This window comes from Malus sylvestris, chromosome 5 (genome assembly GCF_916048215.2).
Source record: "Malus sylvestris chromosome 5, drMalSylv7.2, whole genome shotgun sequence".
Lineage (NCBI taxonomy): Eukaryota > Viridiplantae > Streptophyta > Magnoliopsida > Rosales > Rosaceae > Malus > Malus sylvestris.
Genome location: NC_062264.1, coordinates 14326939 through 14348113, shown reverse-complemented (window position 1 = coordinate 14348113; position 21175 = coordinate 14326939). Strand labels below are relative to the sequence as shown.

Genomic DNA, 21175 nt, shown 5'->3' with positions numbered 1-21175 from the left:
AATTGCATTCCCTTTTGTTTCAATTCTTGCTGCACAAGGGGAGAGGATTCTTACCTATTTTGTGCCTCAAAACACATTCCTAAATCTGTCCTACACTCTCTTCCAAATTTCCTTTCCTATTCTCTTTAATTCCTGCACCTTTCTTGCCTATTTTCCATTGATTTATGATTCCAAATTTAATAAACTCGTAGCCCTTCCTTTCCCTATAAATAAGACCCCTTTCTGACCATTCTAAGCAATCCACCCTTCACCATAACCAACCTATATCCATTCACCACCACAAATCACCACAAAAACCTTCACCCATCCCTTGTGCCGCAACAAAGAAGAAGGAAGGAGACCCTTGGACGTGCTTGCCATTCAAGACGTTGGATTGTTGGAGCGTTTCTAGGTGTTTTCATTCTTTGTTTTTAATGTCTAAATTTATGTATCTTTGTTTTGTGGACATGAGGAACTAAGCCATTCTTGGCTAGGGGGCTATTCAAAACCATGATTATATTTGCATAATGAATTGATTACCTTCAGTTGTTATTTCATAAGTTGTGAATTCAATTTGCTTAACTGTTTGATTGATAACTTATTCTTGTATGTTTATTAAGAGTGCACACTTAGTTTTCATGCAAGGATTTGAAGCTAAAATATAAGGGAGTTTCACCTAATAGTTACAAACTTATATTTGCAAGTAGTGGAGGTTGCTTATAAACGATCGTGTTAAGTGAATTCTTGGCAAAAGTTTCATGCTTTTCATAGTAACAATTGCCTCGTCAATGTTATAGTTTTCATGAAACTTAATGATCTTTGATTGTACCTTTATTGTGCTTTTCACGTAGGGGACTTTTAGAGAATGCTTTGAGTTGTTGTATGTGCTTTCCCATCCAATTCATTAACTTAAGGAGAACTTGAAGGTTAAAAAAGTGTTGTCACAGTTAACCTGGAGTATTGAGTTTCATGACTTATTGAGAGAAGCAATTGGAAATCAATTTGAATGCAAGTGTGTCATGTGTGGAGAAGAACTCCCTAGTTAACCCATCCCCCATCAATTCACCTAAATTTGTCTAAGAATCTGTTTAAATTGTTTTTGTTTTGCTTTACTTATTTTCGTCCAAAACCAACCCCCACTTTACTTTATTGAGTCATATTAGTTAGAACTTGTTTTAGATTGTGTTTTTAAGCGTTTTGAGTCAAGATATAATCAATTTTCGTCCAAAACTTGTGTTAGTAGCAGAAACTGCCTTAGTGTTGTTTTTAGGCAGTTTTGAGTCTTTTAAGTTTGTTTTAAGTCTTGTAAGTCTTGTTAAGTGTTTTTAAGTTTATTATTGTGTTTCTAAGTTAGTTTAGAGTAGATTAGCAATCCCTCCTAATCCCCGGTCCAGAACGATCCCTACTTATCCATACTACAATTGTCAACAAGAGGGTTTAATTTGTGTGTTAAGTTATTTACGCATCATTAGTTTTAGTTCAATGTTTAAATTAGATTGGTTTCGTTTAATTGCAAACATGCATAACTAAATTTCTTTTTAGCTAGAGGTGAATTTGAAGCCATGATCATATGTTTCGTATGAATTGATTACATCCAGTTATTGTTTCATAAACCGTGAATGCAATTTACTTATCTGTTTTATTAAGAACTTGTTATTGTGTGTTTGATTAAGGGTGCACACTTAGTTTGCATGCAGGGATTTGATGCTAGAATATAAGGGAATTTCACCTAATCGTTATGAACTTATATTTACAAGTAGTAAAAGTCACAAGTCATGATTGTGTTAAGTAAATTCCTGGCAGAAGTATCATGCAATTCATAGTTATGAATGCCTTGTCAATGCTTATGATTTTCACAGAACTTAATGATCTTTGATATGTATCTCTATCATGTTGTTCATATAGGGAACTTGATAAGAATAATTTGGTTGCATCGCTGAATCCAATTCAATGAACTTAGGAAAATCTGAGAGTTAATTTGTGCAGTTCACAGTTAATTTAGGGTATTGTCATTCGTGGTTTATAGGAATAATAACTGGAAATCGATTTGTATGCATATGTTTCATGTGTGGAGAAGAATCCTCTAGCTAGCCTTTCACCCCTTAAGTTACCTTAGTTTCGTACCACCCTCACTTTGTTTCTGCAACCTACCTAGTTTTAGTTTAAAATTCGTCCAAACAAATCCCCCTTTAGCATTTCTTGTCAATTTAATTCAATTTTCTTCCAAAACACCCCTTAGTGATTGTTTTGTGTTATTTGAGTCAATCTAGCTTAGTTTTGTGTATTTGAGTCTAGTTTTCAGTTTTTGAGTCAAGCTAGTGTAGATTAGCATCCCTCCTAATCCCCGGCCTAGAACGATCCCTACTTATGCATACTACAATTATCTAAAAGAGGTTTTAATTTGTGTGTTAATTTTTACCACATCACTAACCATTTGCAGGCAGTCAAAAGAATTCTACGATATCTAAAAGGTTCTTTAGGACAAGGCGTGCTGATGAAAAAGAACGACATAATGAGATTGTTGAATACAATGATGCCAATTGGATGGGTTGTAAAGCAGATAGGAAGTCCACTACTAGATATTGTACATTTGTTGGAGAAAATCTAGTCACTTCGAAGAGTAAGAAACAAAATGCAGTTGCTCGTTCAAGTGCGGAAGCTTAATATAGAGCTATGGTCTATAACCAGTAAGGTAATATGGTTTCGAGCTCTTCTTAATGACTTGGGATTTGGTTCACCACAACCCAAGAAATTATTCCGCGATAATCAAGCTGCCATACACATTGCCTTTACTACTATATTCCAATTGTCATTTTGTTTGGGAAAAAGTTCAAAACAATACCATCCAAACGATGTTTGTTAAAAGTGGGGAGCAACTAGCTGACATCTTAACCAAAGGCCTATTTAAGACTCAATTTCAAAACTTCCTCTTCTAGCTAGTCTACTTCAATATTCTTGCATCAGCTTAAGGGGAAGTGTTGGAATAATTATATTGTTCTTTGAATACATTTATAAGAGCATTTCTAAAGGAGATGTCAAATATAATATGTCAAAACTTTATTTGATGGCTAATGTGACCAATTGAATACAAATGTTAAATCTTCTTTTTTGTAATGGATGTGTCAAATATTTATTTTATAATTATATTGGGCTCCGTAGTTACATCAACTATTAAAAAATAATTGAAATTGATTTTAAGTTTTTATTCTATTGGTTGTCAATGGGACCCAAAAATTAAGAAAATTTAAATATTTGACTCCTTTTTTTCTGTAAAAAAAATGCTATAAAGTAAGGAGTCAAATGACTTAACTGCCACACCACATATGGCATCTCCTTTGGAGAATACCTAAATGTCTTTAAGTCCTATTTGATATATTTGACATGGGATGTGATATCCACACACCCTATTTTACTTCTCACATACCTTTTTAATTTTCAACCGTCGGATAAGATGAATTAAAGAAGATCAACGGACATAAATTATCAATGGATGTGTGAAAAGTAATATAGGGTGTGTGGATAGCACACCCCTTTGACATCTCTTTTGGAGATGATCTAAGGTAGTTGCATGGTGTAAATGTGTTGGGTTCCTAAGGGACTTTTCAAATAATGATCAATAAGAATAGCTAATCAACTATACCGTGGATGTAGGCTAATTAGCCGAACCACGTAAACTTGTGTCTTTGTTAGTTCTTACTATTTTTCCACATGAACCATATGTATTTACTCCTAGCCAGTGTATATTTGTTTTATTTCCTTGCTTCCAAGTAAGAATGCATGACTTTGGGAAAGCAATTATCCTCTTTTTTAGCCGAGACAACTAACGCGGACTTGTAACAAAGCAAGATATTAAAGTAATTTATTGCTTTGAATCCAGAGTGGTTAGGTGAGGTTGAATAAAGCAATTCCTCTTAGAAATACCTTATCTCTGATCTCGAAGCCACAAATGCTTGAATCTACATTGCTTAGCGTACAATTAAATGATGTTACCCATTAATTTGTGTAGCGAACCAATACGCCTACAACATTTTCTAATTTTGGTCTCGATTTGTCGGTTAATCCATCACCCTCATCGGCATTGTCAGATGCTGCCAGTATTCTCTGTTCTTTCGATTCAATTCATATTGGAGGTGTGGTTCTAATGCTTATGCTATGTATCACACACTATCTACACCGAAATAGACTCGAACAAAAGGATGAGTCGGCTGGAAACTAACTCGAATGACAATCAAGTGCAGTAGTATTCTCCCATCCGCAGAATCTCCCTTTTCCTTTTATTTGCCTTTCTTTTTTCGTAAAGAAAATTAAAAGGTTTACGTAGCATCTATTCCTCTTTCTTTTCTTCTTTTTCTTTTGCTTTATAAGTTAAAGCAATCTATTAATTGGTTCATATTCACTTCTTGTTTTTCTTTGGAAATTAAATGCAAATGTCAATGTATGAGTTTTGCACTATAGTTTTTGCTCAATACATAAAAATTAATGAAATGCCAATAGGGCAAAAATAAAGCAATGTATGAAAAGAAGAAAACAAAAAATAGTCTTGCAATATTCTTTAAAAAATTATATTTTTGAAGGCTAAACGTAGCCTAAGTTATTTAGGTCTCTATGACCGGAGATGACCTAACACCTAGGCTCTCGCATTTGGAAACAACATGAGGATTTGTAGGTTAGAGAAGGGTTGATGATTGTAGTATTGCAAATGAGACAGGAGTCTCATGGCATTACAAGAACACCAATAATGTTCTTTTTTTCGGTCGTGAATAATGATAGATATCATTTGCACACACAAAACTGACCATTTATTAGAGAATGTGAGCAAATGTGTCATTTTGTACAATATCATTGCCCCAAGAACAAATATTAGAACAAAAACTATCTTGCAACAACTAAAGTGAGAAATGGCTAGTTTGTAAGAACTAGAAAAATGATGGTTTTGTTTTTGTTAACACAATAGCAACGCTTTCTATTGGTCTGTTAGCCAAAGCTTTTGCATAAATGAATCCCAGCCAAAACCAAAACCAAAATGAAAAACAAAAAGAAATAGGAAAAAGGAAAAAGGAAAAAGGAAAAGTAAAGTAGGCCGACAACTACTTTGGCTAAAGCTAGTAGGTAGGACTGTCCGATCCTTGCCTTGCGAAAGTTAGGTTTACCACCTCCTGGCATGGTTTGGGAGTTTTATTTGTTTAATTTCCTCCCGAGAATGCAAGCCTCTGCCGATGTCAATAAAGTGTGGAGTTATAGAAAGACGAGTGTGCGGGTGCAAAGCCAAGAGCTTGTGCATAGCACTAAAGAGTGCAAACATGTTGAGAGAAGCTCTTCCATCCGATCTGGTGATGACCAACAGAGGGGGAGAGAGAGAGATCAGCGTCGACGCTTCTCAAGCATTTGAGGAGTCGAGGACTTGTATATATCATTGCATTTTCTGAAAAAGTATGCATCCGGAACATGGTGTTTGGATAAACTTGGTAAGATCCTTCAATGTAAAGAATTTTCAAAGAAATGAAAAGTTCGGCAAATTTTTTACAAGGTGAATCGCGGAAGCACAAAAATCAAAAGAAAATTTTGCTACTTCTAAGGGATTCAGCTTGTGAAAAATAGATCAAATCTTTTGTTGCTTTGAATATTAGTTACACTAAGGATATTAGCAAGTTCATTCAAACACCATGTTAAGGATGCATAATTTTCACAAAATACAATGATTCAAGTCCTTGACTCCTCAATTGCTTTGAGAAACTTTGATGGTGATATTTCTTTTCCTTTTGGAAGCTCACTATCATCTATGAAGGTTAATCACCTTCTGAACCAAATTGCTATACAGATGGTTTGTAAAGTTGTAGCGTGTATCGCCATGAATAGGTAATCTACTCCATATTGTTTGGTACGGTGGTGGTAACATATTGGTCTCTCTCTCTCTCTCTCTTTCTCTCTCTCTCTCTCTCTCTCTCTCTCTCTCCAATTCATGGTGATATGATGTATTCCGAGCATACACACACATAAATAGCTGAAAAAGGATTGATGGAACGAAGGCAATTTTGGCTTACCTTGGAACAAAGTTGAAAAAGTTTGAAGGGTGGATTGGTTGTTCCTTTACTTTTTGTTTTACTGGCTTACCTTCATGTATAAGTAGTATTGAGACCCTCCCACACATACATATATGTATCCCTACAACACAACTCTGATACATGTTATCTTATAAATTCATATGGACACAATATATCAGCAGTATTGAGAAAATCTCTTGATAAAAAGAACAAAAACACAATTGATTTCTGAGCAATATTTGAATACTTATGACCCTTTCTTAATTGCAATAGTTAGGCTGCAGCAAAACAGTAATTCGGTTGCTTGATTATGTTGGGAAAAAAAGTTATCAATCCTACGGAAACAGAGAAGTGAGAACAAACTGAACAAGATTCAGAAAAACAGATTAGTAAGTCATAGGCCACAACATAGAAGTTTGCTTGATACCTTTTATTTCCTCGATCATTATGCTGCTGTGTTAATATGTAATATATCTGGATGAAGGAAATTTATTAGAAGTAGAAAGCTGTGATGAAGGCAACTTAGTGTTTCCCAGGCTATTTGGGAGGATGCAGTTTATGAATATCACTGATTTCTATGTGAACCTTGATTGCATGTCCACATTGCAAAAACTTGATCTATCAGGAAGCAACTTTGTTAGCCTTCCCACCTGCAATAACAATTTGTTAACTTGCAGGAACTTTGTTGCGTGACCGCAAGCTGTGGTGCCCATGTAATGCCGGAGGATAAACACACAAAGAAGAGGTATCAGAGATAACGAAGGTGGTGAAGATAATGAAGGCCGACTGGCCGAGGTCCATGAGGATGAAGATTCTGCATTTTGTTATTTTTTTTTTCCAGGAGTGAAGCTTGAAGGTTGCTGTTTGGTTCCACCTTTGTGTTTCTGTTGGCGCTTTGCGTGTTCCCTCATCTAGGAGAGAAGGAAAGAAGAAAATAAGGAGTTGCAATCATGATTGAAGGTTGTAATTAAGTTGGCATTTGTTTCTTCTTTTGGTGGAAAAATAAGTTTCTTTGCAAAATAAATAGAATAGGATTAGACGAGATTATTCTCGATAACAATCAATTTAGGAGGCATAACACCCACCCTTCCCCGAAGAAAGGGGACCAATACTTCCCGGGAAAAAATGACTCAGTTTGATTATCCATAAACAAATATACTTTCGATAAGTGAGAAAGATGAACTGTATCTTCAACAAGGTCTATGCTCACGTTTTGATGATTACAAACCATACGATATGTACGGAAATACAACAAAAATATGAATTGTTGTAGGATTACACGAATGAATGACACAAAAAGGAACTCGTGAGAATGTAGAAACTCAAAAACACTCCACATGAATCATGATGCATGGTAGTAAAAGTCTATAAGATGTAAAGTACAATTGCCCAAACAGGGTAGACGAACAAAATGATTATGCCAACAGTGTTTGATATTCCGCCAGGTTTGGTGAAAGCATCTCTGAACCCACCGGCTGCCCGGATGTGTTCTTGAAACAAATAACCTGCGATGAGAAGACATATTACAACACCAATCCAGTCGCCCCTCACAGTGTCCGCATATAAGCTAGGAGCAACCACTATAAGAAGAATCAACACAGCCGGCAATTCCAGCCACTCTGGAGGTTATCATCATAGTTTGTGACCACAATCAGTAAACAGAATGGGATTAGGATAATGTAACAACCATTTTGCTCACCAGCATTATCACTGTATTAATTGCCGTTGGACGAGTTTAAATTTCAAAATTTGCCTAAGCAGACTGATTAAATCAGTCATCCAACCGCGATGAAAGTGGTGGTAATGCTCACATTAGGAATTAAAACAATATTTCGCCTGGGAATCGTTTAGGGAAGAAAAGCCGTAAGACAACACCAACGAAAGCAATCCATTTTCCTACCTCTCCCCTGAGAAAATACAGATTTTTTAGCTATAATCAGGGAGGGTTTAGGGAATAAAACGGACCGAAAACACAGATAACAGGAAATATGTAACTGCTGCACACAGTGTAGAAAGTCACCTGAAGATGTCGAACAATATCGAAGGAAGGGTGAAGAAAATGTAAGGGATCAATAGCCCTGTAAGAATGTTCGATTTCCAGTTTGTTCGATCCAAGATCAACAGATAGCTACAGCAATCACAGAAACAAATAGTTAAGCTTATGTATATTTTCTCGAATCAGTACAAGTGAAATTAAAATGCCACACAAAGAACAATTAACAAAATACAGAACAAACTAAATTAACATAATTTACATGAAAAAAATGAACATAAAATTGGTAAAATAAAAAAAATAAAAAATAAAAAAAGAGATCTAAATTATTGAAAACCAAAAAGAAAAAAAAAGGGGGTTCAATACAGGATCTGGAAACCCTACATCTCCAATAACTCACAATTACCCAGAAACATATTAGTTACCGTGAATTATGATAACTCCAAAACAAACCATAAACCATAACGTCCAATCCAAAACAAGGAGAGAGATGACATACATTGCAGCAAAAGAAGCAACCCATTTGAGAAAAGAAGTTCCAAATCCCAAGCTGCCGAGGCGGACGGCGTGGCCGGCAAGCTTCTTAGCAGCAGCACCGAGCACTTTGAAATCGTTGCTGATCAAATCGGCCGCGTCCGATTCAGTCATCATCTTCAAGTAACTCTGATTTATTGCCATCACCAAAACAGAGACAGAGACAGACGGAAAAAGAGTTTACTAGAAAAAGGCAGAGACAGTGTTAGGGACAATTGGATTTGACCTTATGTTACTGTATTTGTAAAGATCTAAAAATTCAATCTATACCAAAAGAGAAAAACGCCTGAATCACTGTTCATAAGCACAATGGATTTTTGATTTTGCCCCCGGTTATTTTGCTGTTATTTCGATTTTTCCAGTTTGCTTTGCTGTCAAACAGACAACAAAATGAGACACGTGAGTTTTCGCTATTTCTTCCCTCTCTCTCCTCAACTCGTTGTTCATCATTTCCACGGCTTCAATCTTGCTCTCATGGTTTTATTCCCTTTTAATTTTCTTCTCTCGCGGTTTCGTTGCTTCCTTTCCACTGCTTCAATCTTTCTCCAACTGGCTGCAGACTCCATCAAACCCTAGAACGAGAAATCTTAAATCCACAACCCAAAACTCAGTCATATTTACCCAACGAAGGTAGATTAATAGAAGAAAGATTGCTCCATCAGAGCAGGCAAGATGGCTAGATGAGTATAATCCATTTAACTTGGTCAGACGACACTGCTTTGACAAACATATGTTTGTGGATGAGATAGTATACAAAAAGAGTAGGGAGGGCAACCCAGGAGGATGAATTAGAGGTAAATTGTACTAAAGTAGGTTACCCTCTTCATCTCCTCAAATAAATTTGATTATCTATCAATTTCCTTGAAATTATTTTTGGTTTCAAATTTATATCAATTGCTATGGTTTTGGAAGGGTGTATGGATTTGGGTAATTTTCATATTGTTTTGGGAGTTTGCCCACTTGAGGTAGAGCTTTTGTATACAGATTTGGGCTTTAGGCCAGAGTTAATCCAAATTGTTGAAGAGGAATTGGGGATTGATATCTGAAGGGGATGAATCTCTTCATTTTCCATTGCTCTCAACCTCCGACTGCAGAAGGAGCTCAAGTTCCTCCTCACTGATGCGAAATAGATAAGCACACAAATTAAACCCTCTTTTTGTCAAATTGTAGCAAAGATGTAAGTAGGGATCGTTCTAAACCGGGGATTAGGAGGGATTGCTAAACACTTGGAAACTGACTTAAAAACTCAAAAACAAAGTTTAAAACACTAAACTAGACTCAAAGAATGCAAAAGTAAAGGTTAAAACACTTAAACAAACCTAAAACTCAAAACAACAACTAGAAGGCTCAAAACTGCCTAAAAACCACTTTCTGGGCAGTTTTGAGCACCTACACTAATTTGGACGAAATTTGATGAAAAACTTGAATCAAAATACTTAGAAACACAAATCAAAACACTTTCTAACTAATCTAAGACTTCAAATTAAAGGGAGATTTGTTTTGGACGAAAATTTAACACAAAACAGAAACTTGAAACTAAACAGATTGTAAAAACGATTTTGGTGAAATAAATGGATAAAAGGCTAGTTAGGAGGTTCTTCTCCACATATGTCACACTTGCAAACAAACGATTTTCAGTTGTTCTTCCAATAAATTATAAAGACTCAATGCCCCGAATTAACCGTGAATTGCACTAATTAACCCTCAGTTTTTCCAGAATTTATCAAGTTGGATGATTGCATACGACAACCCAAAACATTCCCTACAAGTTCCCTACATGAATTGCATAATAGAGATACAAGCAAGAATCATTACGTTCTATGAAAAACATAAGCATTGACGAAGCATTTGTTACTATGAATTGCATGAAACTTATGCTAAGAATTCATTCAACGCGATCGTTTTCAAGCGATCTTCACTACTTGTGATTATAAGGTTGTAACTATTAGGTGAAACTCCCTCATAATCTAGCATCATATTCATGCATGAAAACTAAGCGTGCACTCTCAATCAACATACATAAATAAGTATCAATCAAATAGATGAACGAATTGAATCCACAACTTATGAAATAACAACTGAATGTAATCGAATCAAATTGCAAGCATGTACATGGTTTCGAATTACCCCCCAACTAAGGGGGTTTAGTTCCTCATACTCACAACACAAAGTTTATTGAATTGAAACATTGAAACATAAGAAAGATCACACCTAAAAATTCCAGCAATCTAAATTGCACAGCAGGAACATCTAAGAACCTTCCTCCTCTTCCTTGGTTGCGGCACAGGGGTTTGTGATGGTTTTTGGGGGTTATGGATGGTGTAGAATGGTGGAAAAGTGTGTAGGATAGGTGTATGGGACGGCTAGGGTGGTTTTGGGTCAGAAAATATGGTGAATGATGAAGGATAGGTGCTGTTGAAGATGGGGAATGGTTTCTGGCGTGAAGGATTAATTTCTGGATTATGGAGAGGGTTGTGATTCGGCCAAGGGAGGTAAAACATATATATATAGGCAGCCAAACCCTAAAGAAATCAGATTAGACAAATGGGCTAGGGTTTCTAGAACATTAGGTGCGGCATGGGCTTAGGGTAAGTAATCAGATTTTTTTTTTTCATGTGAACAAGGCCTAGGTGCGGCTGATTAAGTGGGCTAAGGTTAGGGTTAGGTGCGGCATAGGTCCAAGAGGCAAAGATGGGTCATCCAAAAGCCCAAAGCCGAGAATAGAAACTCTCGAAATTGGAAACCTCCAAGAATAGAAACTTCCAACTTTAGAAACTTTGGTTGCCAATTCCGATTTAGGAAAGATCAACCCAAAATGGAAACTTTTAGGCTTAGCTTTCCTACTTCAAGTAGGAAACCTCAAATCTCGAACTCTTCAATTTCAACCCAACCTTGTGTTCCAAGCATGTCCTTTTCATTCCAAGCTCACTTTTTGCTCCAAAAGCTCCAAATTGCATCATTTCATGTAATATGTCCTTTAAACCTGAAAACACATGAAAGTAGCTTAAAAGACTACTTTAACGAAGAAAACATAACAAAGATGCATAAGAACTAGCTAACTAAGGCGCATAAATATGGTCCTATCACTCACTGACCCTCCACCTACCTCCATTGCTGCAAGCAAAGACTGTAACAAAAATCACAAACGCATAAGACGAAAAGAGAGAGCGAAAGCATGTCTAAACGTTAGGCCAACCTCGATCTCCTTCTTTCTTTTCAAAACGGGGTTTTGGAAACCCCTCTTGGTTCTCCTTCCCATTCGCCAGGTGTATATAAACCTCCCTAATTATTTGGGTTGCTCATTTTCTCTATCAATCTTGAAAAATCGACATGGGTATCTCTCAAGTCGAAAAGTTAATGGGTATCTCCCAAATCGTTGAAATGTTTGTTTAATGGGTATCTCTCAATTTCAGACTCACTAGGATAGTTTAGTTCTTGAGATCATGACTTTCTACATGATTTAGATATCTTCTAATTTCTTGGTTTTGAATTAAATACACGTTCTTAAGTATATTTAAGTTACATGTTGCTAACCCAGTTAATTTTTTTATGCTCTATTTGCCTTCTCTATAACAGGTCTTGGATATTGATAAAGAACAAATGGTTGATTTACTGAGAAAAATAATAAATGAACAAAAACTAAAGGTATGAACCTCAGAGTGTTGTTTTTGGTAATTAGTTCTTGAATAATATGTAGTAACAATCTTAGTCGTTGAGTTGCATGTATGCAAATTTAGCCCTTTGTTTGAAATTTGGATTGTATGATTCAAATTTTATCGTATTTTGTTCAATTTCCAGCTTTGAACTCAGAGAAAGAGGTGGCTGTCATCGTTCAAATTCAATTTGAAATCATATTTCTTAGCATGTTGTTATATCACTGATCAGGTAAGGCTCAATTCTTTCGAAATTGTCTTAATTATGGATTGCATCTATTGAATAATATTTGAGGCTAAGCTTAATACTAATCAATGTAGCTTCAAATTATTTTATTTTCAGTCTTCAAATTAAGACTAAAGATTTAACATCCTACAAGGTTCTTTGAATCATGTTGGTATTGGTTTTTTATGCGAAAATTAACTTAACACACAAATTAAACCCTTTTGTTGTCAAATTGTAGTATAAATGCAAGTAGGGATCGTTCTAAACTGGGGATTAGGAGGGCTTGCTAATAACCTCTAAACAGACTTAAAATATATAAATAAAGTTAAAAACACTAAACTAGACTCAAAGAATTCAAAACAAACTCAAAGAACTCAAAACAACTTAATAACACTCAAAACTGCCTAAAAACACAAATTGGGCAGATTTGGACTCTAAAACAACTTTGGAGGAATTTAGTGTTTTGACTTGAATCAAACCACTCAAAAACACAAACAAAACAGGAATTTAACACTTTGAAACAAGAAAGTAAAAGGGGGTTCTGTTTTTGTCTAATTTGAAGCAAAACAAGTAAACTAAAAACTCAAACAGAAAGTTGCACGAATTTGGTAAATTGGATGGTTGATGGGCTAGCTAGAGAGTCCTTCTCCACACATGACACACTTGCATACAAATTAATGTTCAGTTGTTTTTTCGATAAACTATAAATCTCAATGCCCCAGATTAACTGTGAATTGCACTAATTAACCCTCAGATTTTCCTATTTTCATTGAATTGGATGATTGCATGCGACAACCCAAATTATTCCTCACAAGTTCCCTACATGAATTGCATAATAGAGATATGAGCAAAGATCATTAAGTTCTATGAAAATCATAAGCATTGATGAGGCACTTGTAACTATGAATTGCATGAAACTTATGCCAAGAATTTACTTAACGCGATTGTTCACTACTTGTGAATATAAGTTCATAACGATTAGGTGAAACTCCCTTATATTCTAGCATCAAATTCATGCATACCAACTAAGTGTCGACCCTCAATTAACATACAAGAATAAGTTTTGAATCAAACAGTTTAAGTAAATTGCATTCACAATTTATGAAATCACAACTAAAAGTAATCAATTCATGTTGCAAATATAGTCATGGTTTTGAAATACCCCCTAACTAAATAGGGGTTTAGCCACTCATAGTTGCAACAAAATCAGAAAATAACAAAGTAGACATTAAAAGAAAGAATGAAGTACACCTAAAACGCTCAAATCTTCCAAGCTTGAAACGCCAAGGACCTTTGTTTTCACCACCTTGTTGTAGCACAAATGTCTAGGATGTGTATGGATATGTGGGAATGAATGGATGAAGATGGTATTTGTGTTTGTGAATGTAGCTCTTTTTTTATGGATCAAGATTGTTCTTAGGAAGGGGAATGGTGGATGTATTTATAGGCTAAGGAGAGGACCACTTCAATTCCTTGCATGTGCAGTTTGTATGGGTGTGTGATGTCCATGTTTCCCTTTACATTTGCACACACATGACCTCCATCATTTCAGCCACAAATCAACCCATTTTCTGCCCATGTGTGTGTGTTTCCTTTGCATTTGCACACACATGTTCTTCATTATTTCAGCCAACAATCCACCCATTTTCTGCCCATGCCAAGCCCTCCATGTTGTGTAGTTTGCATGTGTGTAGTTGATCATGTTTCTCTTTTGCATGTGCCATGCCTTCTCTTTCTAGCTGTGCATTTCCACTTGCTCCAAAGCCAAATGAGTGCAATCATAACCCCATTTGCTGCTGAGTGTTGATGACAAAACAAAACACCAAACAAGTGCCTTTACTTTCTCATTTTATTAGCCAAATCTGCTTAGCTCTTTTCTGAACCCTTCAGTGTTACAATGCCCATAACTTCTTCTAGAAACATGATATTAACAATCTGTGAATTGCTCCAGAAAGTAGACATTCGTAGCTTTCCAAGCATATAAGGCTCATTTTCTCATTCATTCTGAGCTGTTCGTAACATGCTTCCAAAGTCAGCGAATCTGCACAGGCAGTTTTGACGAATTTCTTACTTAATATCTCACCTGTGCTACTTTTATTTTCTTTGCTTGATAAATCACACAAAACACAAAAACATAGTAAATAGCTCAAAAATATAAGGAACTAACTAAGAAAAGACAAGTGAATTTTATGTAAAATATATATAAATATGAGCTTATCAGTTTTTGGTATTGAATTTTAGTTTTGAATGTGATTTTTATGAAAGAGAATAAAACTAGCCATTCCATCATTAATAATTTGTATCAAACTCGCCATTTCATAAGACTCGAACCTCAGAACTGTATGAAAAAAGAATAAAACTATACCATACCATTTTATTTATGTTTGATTAAATTGGTTATTATTACTAATAGTTATGTTTTGTCCATATTGTATCCTTCATTTTAACTTCCCTAAACTTTCTTCTACTTTCCCTTTCTTACAGGGTTTTATTTAAGACAAAATTATACATCCCAACACAAAGGGAGAGAGGAGGCAAAGGTTGGCATTGTTGATAATGTAAGTGAGTTTGAAAATAGGATTTCTAATAGTTTGTGATGCGAAATATATAAGCACACAAATTAAACCCTCTTTTTACCAATTGTAGCAAAGTATGTAAGTAGGGATCGTTCTAAACCGGGGATTAGGAGGGATTGCTAAACACTTGAAAACTGACTTAAAAACGTAAAAACAAAGTTTAAAACACTAAATTAGACTCAAAGAATGCAAAACTAAAATTTAAAACACTAAAACAAACCAAAGGACTCAAAATAGCAACCAAAAGACTCAAAACTGCCTTAAAAACACTTTCTGGGCAGTTTTGAACTCTAACACAAATCTGAACGAAATTGGGTTATAACTTGTATCCAAACACTTAAAAACACAAACCAAAACACTTTCTAACTAATCTAGGCCTTCAAAATAAAGGAGAGATTGGTTTTGACGAAATTGAAAACAAAACAAAAACTTTGTAATTAAAACAGATTGTAAGACGAATTGGAAGTTTAAATGGATGATGGATTAGTTAGAGGCTCTTTCTCCACACATGACACGTATTCAAACGACTCGATTTCCAGTTATTCCTTCATAGAATTATGAACGACATTGCCCCAAATTAACCGTGACATCACTAGCTAACTCTCAAATTTCCCTTGTATTATTGGATTGGATGGCATCATTCGACAACCCAAAGCATTCTTCAAAGGTCCCCTACATGACATCATAATAGAGATACGATCAAAGATCATTACGTTCAATGAAAACCATAAGCAATGACAAAGCACTTGCAACTATGACATCATGTCACTCATGCTAGGAATTGAACTTAACACGATTGTTACTAGCAACCTTCACTACATTTGAATATAAGTTTGTAACGATTATGTGAAACATCCTTATACTCTAGCATCAGATTTATGCATGCCAATTAAGTGTCGACCCCTAATTAACAAACACAAATAAGTTATTAATCAAATAGTTAAGCCAATTGTATTCACGATTCAAGAATTCATAACTGAAATTTATCAAATCAAATTGCACACATAGTCATGGCTTTGAAATCACCCCTAACCAATAGGGGTTTTAGCCACTCATGTTCATAGCAAAACGAAAGGGAAAGAAATTACACATTGAAATCATAAAACGAATTACACCTAGAATGCACCAACAATGAAGCTCGGACATCCAAGGATCCTTCCTTCTTCCTTCTTGCTGTAACACACAAGTGGGTGACTGTATGGATTGTGTTTAGGGTCAGAAGTTATGGAGATTGGTGAAGAATGGGCACGGCAAAGGGAGGTTGGATGGTTTCTTCGTGAATGGGAGTGAATGAATTGTTGTGGATGGATATAGGTTGGTTATGGTGAAGGGTGGAGTGCTTAGAATGGTCAGAAAGGGGTCTTATTTATAGGGAAAGGAAGGGCTACGAATTTATTAAATTTGGAATCAGAAATCAATGGGAAATAGGCAAGAAAGGTGCAGAAATTAAAGAGAATAGGAAAGGAAATTCGGAAGAGAGTGTAGGACAGATTTAGGAATGTGTTTTGAGGCACAAAATAGGTAAGAATCCTCTCCCCTTGTGCAGCAATAATTGAAACAAAAGGGAATGTAATTTTGGGTCAGAAATAGGTAAGAAAGAATCAGAAATTAAAGAGAAATAGGTAACAAAGATGTGGCACAATATAGGAAAGGTACTTAAGGTCAGAAATTAAAAGGGAAAGAGGATGTATGGTGCGGTAAGGGACAAGGGAGAAAGGGAAAGGTGTTTTTGGTTCAGAAATTAGGGAAACATGGCAAGGGAAATTGTTGCACAAGAGGAGACAAGGAGGAAACACAAAGGGGACAAGGCGCCACCTTTGTAGGAGGTGCTGAAATTGTGTCTTCTAAGCTTCCAAACTGACTTCTAACATCCTTTAGGCCTTCAATTTCGTCAATCAATATTACTCCAAGCATAAGCTATTCAATTCATGCCCAAAACTGCTCCAAAAGGCTCCACAATGCATCTTTTTGCATACTTTGTCCTTAGAACCTGAAATTGCACGAAAATAGCTTAAAATACTAAAATTACTAAGTACTAGCAACGTAAATGCAAGGAAACAAGCTAATTAAGTCGCATAAATATGCTCCTATCAGTTTGCTAGCTGTAAAGTTATTTTTTCGTCTCCCATAAGGTTCAACTTTTTATATACACATTCACGCTTTCTCCATTTCTCTTTTCAACTACTGAAGCAAAGAGATATTTTATGTCTACCAAATTCATAAAATCAATAATGTTTTACACAATTCTTTCAAACGGTTAATTGTTGTGCTATATCAAATTAGTCGGAGAGTTGAAGATAGAAAATTTAACCGTGTCAGTAATTCATCGTGTTCAATTTTCATGCTTTGCCATTCTTATCCACTTTATTACTTCTTTTAATGTAATCTGAATTATATTTTTTTTTCATCTTCATCAGGCACTTCTCTTTGGAAAGAAGCATGTTTGGTATTCAATCCACCATTTAAATGGGAAAGAGGAAGTTCCCCCGTCACATGGTTAAAGCTGTAGAGGTAAATGATTGTTTTTTCTTGGATTAAGTTTTTGGTACTTTATCTTATGTCTAATGGCTTTTGTTGCTGTTTGTTTGCGTTAACTAATATTTTTGAATCCCTGGTAGTATTTTTATATTCTTTTGGAAAGAGATAATGCTATTGCATCCTGTGTTTTTTTCTCAAATAAATCCATGCTTTGTTAATTGTTAGCTTTTCTTTGGTCACTAAAATTGATGTGAAAATTAACTAGCACTCAAATTAACCCTCTTTTTATCAATTGTAGTAAGTATGTAAGTAGGGATCGTTCTAGGCCGGGGATTAGGAGGGATTGCTAAATCACTTGAAAACTGACTCAAAAACGTAAAAACAAAGTTTAAAACACTAAACTAGACTCAAAGAATGTAAAACTATAACTTAAAACACCAAAACAAACCAAAAGACTCAAAATAACACAAAAACACTCAAAACTGCCTTAAAACCACTTTCTGGGCAGTTTTGAACTCTAAACAAGATTTTGACGAAAATAGGTTTTAACTTGACTCAAAACACTTCAAAACACAAACTAACACTCTCTAACTAATTTGACACTTGAAAACAAAGGGGGATTTGGTTTTTACGAAATTGAAAACAAAACATAAACTTGTAAATCAAAACAGATTTTAAAACGAATTTGATTGAATTGAATGGATAGAAAGCTAGCTAAGGGGTTCATCTCCACACATGTTATACTTTCATTCAAAACGATTTCCAATTGCTTTTCAATAACCCATGAATTCTCAACGCCCCAAGTTAATTAGGTCCGCTTAAATTAACCTTCAGATTTTCCTAACGTTATTGAATTGGATGATTGCATACGACAACCCAAAGCATTCCCCACAAGTCCCGTACATGATTGCATAATAGAGATACAAGCAAGAATCATTAAGTTCTATGAAAACCATAAGCATTGACGAAGCACTTGTTACTATGATTGCATGAAACTTATGCCAAGAATTTACTTAACGCGATTGAGATCATCAACCTTTACTACTTATGAATATAAGTCCATAACGATTAGGTGAAATTTCCTTATATCCTAGCATCAAATTCATGCATGCAAATTAAGTGTCGACCCTCAACCAACATACACAAATCAGTTTTAATTCTTGTAGATAAGTAAATTGAATTCACAACTTATGAAACGCAATTAGAAGTAATCAAATCATATAGCAAGCATAAACATGGTTTCGAATCCCCCCCTAGCCAAGGGGGGGTTTAGTTCCTCATACTCGCAAAGCAAAGATACATAAATTTAGAAATTAAAATCCAAAGAAAGAAAACACCTAGAACGCTCCAACTTGGCAACAAGCGCATCCAAGAATTCTCCTTCCTCCTTGCTACGGCAGAGAAGTTTAGAACAGGTTTTTGGGGTTATTTGTGGTGTAGAATGGATGGGGAATGGTATGGAAAGGTGTAGGGTTGATGGGTGGTGCGGCTAGGGATGATTTTGGGCAGAAAATATGGAATATGGTGGTGGAAAGGTGCGGCAAAGAGAGCCTCTTTGTTTCTGACGTGAATGATGTATATGAGAGGTGATATCTCCGGCCAAAAGGGTTTAATGAGTATATATAGGCACTTCAAAACCCTAGCAATCAGATTAGGGTTTCTAGAAGCCCAAATCCACCAGAAATTAGGTTAAAACAATCAGATTTTTAGTGGGAATAAGGCCTAAGGTGCGGCTAGGGTTAGGGTTTAGAGATGGGCCTTTTAGAATGCCTTGCAAGGCAAGGAAATCAGATATTCTAGAGGCCTAGGTGCGGCTAGGGTTAGGGTCCACAAGGAATTAGGGTTTAGGTCATCTAAAGCCCAAAGCCAAGAATAGAAACTCTCGAAAATGGAAACCTCCAAGAATAGAAACTTCCAACTTTAGAAACTTTGGTTTCCAAATCTGAATTCTTTGTTCTTCACTTTCATTTCTTCATTTCTTAAGCTCTTTTGACCTTCAAACTCGTCCATTCCTTGTGCTCCATTAGCATACACTCCATTCCAGCTCAATTTTGCTCTAAAATGCTCCATTTTGCACTTCTTTGCATACTTCGTCTCTAAATCTGAAATTGCACGAAAATGACTTTAAACACTAAAATAACTAAAGAAAAACAACATAAATGCTTAAGACAAAGCCAACTAAGTTGCATAAATATGCTCCTATCAAAAATATGCCACCTTAATTAATTAAGGTCTCTTGCTGCTGTTTTTGTGATAATATTACCATGTTTATTTCATCTTCTTTTTTTTTTCATTACACTTTGACTTCATGTTACTTTTTACAATTGGTCCTTACTTGACTAAGCCATAGTAAATTGTCCATAATTCACCTATATACACTCTCGACTTTGATGATTACTCAAAAGAAATTTGTGATTAATTTTATTTAATTGTTTTTATTTAATTTAATCTGTAATTTTTTTAAAATATGCAGGGGGAGTTGAAAGTCAAGAGGAGGGGGAAAACACATATTAAGTTTCTGATTGTTTGATTTCAGATGCTGATTGTCTTTCTCTTTTCCTTTTCCTTTTGTTTGTAAAGAATCAAATTGTTTCAGTTGCTAACAGTGTGGATCAAGTTGTGGTAAAAAGGTCCTCCGCTTATATCATGATTTAATATGTGAACAATTTAGATATTCCGTTAATTGACATTTCAATTGAATTTTACTTTCATATAATTTGCTTCACATAATGTAAAAACTATTTTAATGGTTTCAATAGGATGATATAGAACAACTATATTCATTTTTTTTTTGCAGCTCATGAAATACTTTCTCGAGCCTTGAACCAATAAAAAAGTGAAACACAGAAGTTCTATATTACATGTTAGTTTTAATCCATTACTAAAAATCTTTTTTTTTTTTTTTCAGGAAATAAACTTTATTAAGATAAAGAGGACTGAACAATGACATGAAAAGCTAAGAATGAACAGTCGAATACTGAGTTGAATCCACTGCTACCACCCAACAAATCCAAGTGTTGAAATTTCAATTATTGTTCTTCGAGGAGGTAAAGTTGCTATCTTTCTATACAATATGTTGGATTTTTTATTTGCAGTATTTTTTTTTTCTCTGTTGGAAACATTGGTATTTCTGTTAGTTGTTGATGGGTAGCTTGAATTTTGTTCAAGTCGTAGTAATTTCCATACAAGTTTACATTTTTGTGTGGAATTGGTGCTACTTTTGGTGTTTGTGTGGTGTTATTTTGATTGGTTGTTGGCTGAAACTTGGTTCCTTTGATTTTGTTATGGTGAAATTGTTTCCCTCTCTTTGCTTGATAAAATCATGTGTTTTGGATTATGGTGCTTATTTTGGTTCTTATCTTTGACTGTTGGTGATATAACATTATAAGCTTTAGGTAGGAGGTCATGTATTCTAAAAGATAACCGAGTACATCCTAAGAGCTGCATCCCTTGGTTTATGATTTTGTTGCTTGATTACTGAGGTTTATTTTTCAGTGCTCTTTGCTTGGTTCTCACATTTGAATCATCTCACCAAATCATTATATAGATTTTCGCTTGAAATTTTAGCTTTGGAATAGGTAGGTAGCGAGCTCTGCTTGACTTTGTCAATTGAGTCACATCACCTAATCATTGGAGACTTCTTTTCCTTTGATCGGAAAAATCATTGGAGAGTAGTATTTGCTATTGAAATTAGC

General features: G+C 35.3%; 1 protein-coding gene and 2 long non-coding RNA genes across 5 annotated transcripts; 2 read left to right on the top strand and 1 right to left on the bottom strand.

Moving 5' to 3' along the window:
• Positions 1-4896: 4896 nt before the first annotated feature.
• Positions 4897-7188, top strand: LOC126623471 (uncharacterized). The gene is made up of 2 exons (XR_007623766.1): positions 4897-5835; positions 6698-7188. It is a non-coding gene; the product is annotated as an uncharacterized LOC126623471 (long non-coding RNA).
• Positions 7155-8995, bottom strand: LOC126623468 (cold-regulated 413 plasma membrane protein 1-like). The gene is made up of 4 exons (XM_050292380.1): positions 8513-8995; positions 8041-8148; positions 7857-7927; positions 7155-7639 (listed from the first exon to the last, which is right to left on the bottom strand). Exons 1-4 carry the CDS (start codon positions 8689-8691, stop codon positions 7386-7388), a joined length of 612 nt encoding a protein of 203 aa, XP_050148337.1. The 5' UTR covers positions 8692-8995; the 3' UTR covers positions 7155-7385.
• A 5-nt stretch (positions 8996-9000) lies between these two features.
• LOC126623473 (uncharacterized) lies at positions 9001-19985 on the top strand. Of its 3 annotated transcripts, none has more exons than XR_007623770.1 (6): positions 9001-9356; positions 12124-12192; positions 12346-12432; positions 14911-14984; positions 17420-17513; positions 19954-19985. It is a non-coding gene; the product is annotated as an uncharacterized LOC126623473 (long non-coding RNA). The 3 variants fall into 3 exon arrangements; XR_007623769.1 differs by having other exon boundaries at positions 9002-9341; XR_007623768.1 differs by lacking the exon at positions 9001-9356 and adding an exon at positions 11708-11813.
• The last annotated feature ends 1190 nt before the right edge of the window (positions 19986-21175 follow it).

Coding starts and splice junctions, on each gene's coding strand:
- LOC126623468 (XM_050292380.1), bottom strand. CDS start 8,691: ATGGCAATAAATCAGAGTTACTTGAAGATGATGACTGAATCGGACGCG. Junction 8,149..8,512: donor GTTGCTTCTTTTGCTGCAAT/GTATGTCATCTC, acceptor TGATTGCTGTAG/CTATCTGTTGATCTTGGATC. Junction 7,928..8,040: donor ATATTGTTCGACATCTTCAG/GTGACTTTCTAC, acceptor GTATTTTCTCAG/GGGAGAGGTAGGAAAATGGA.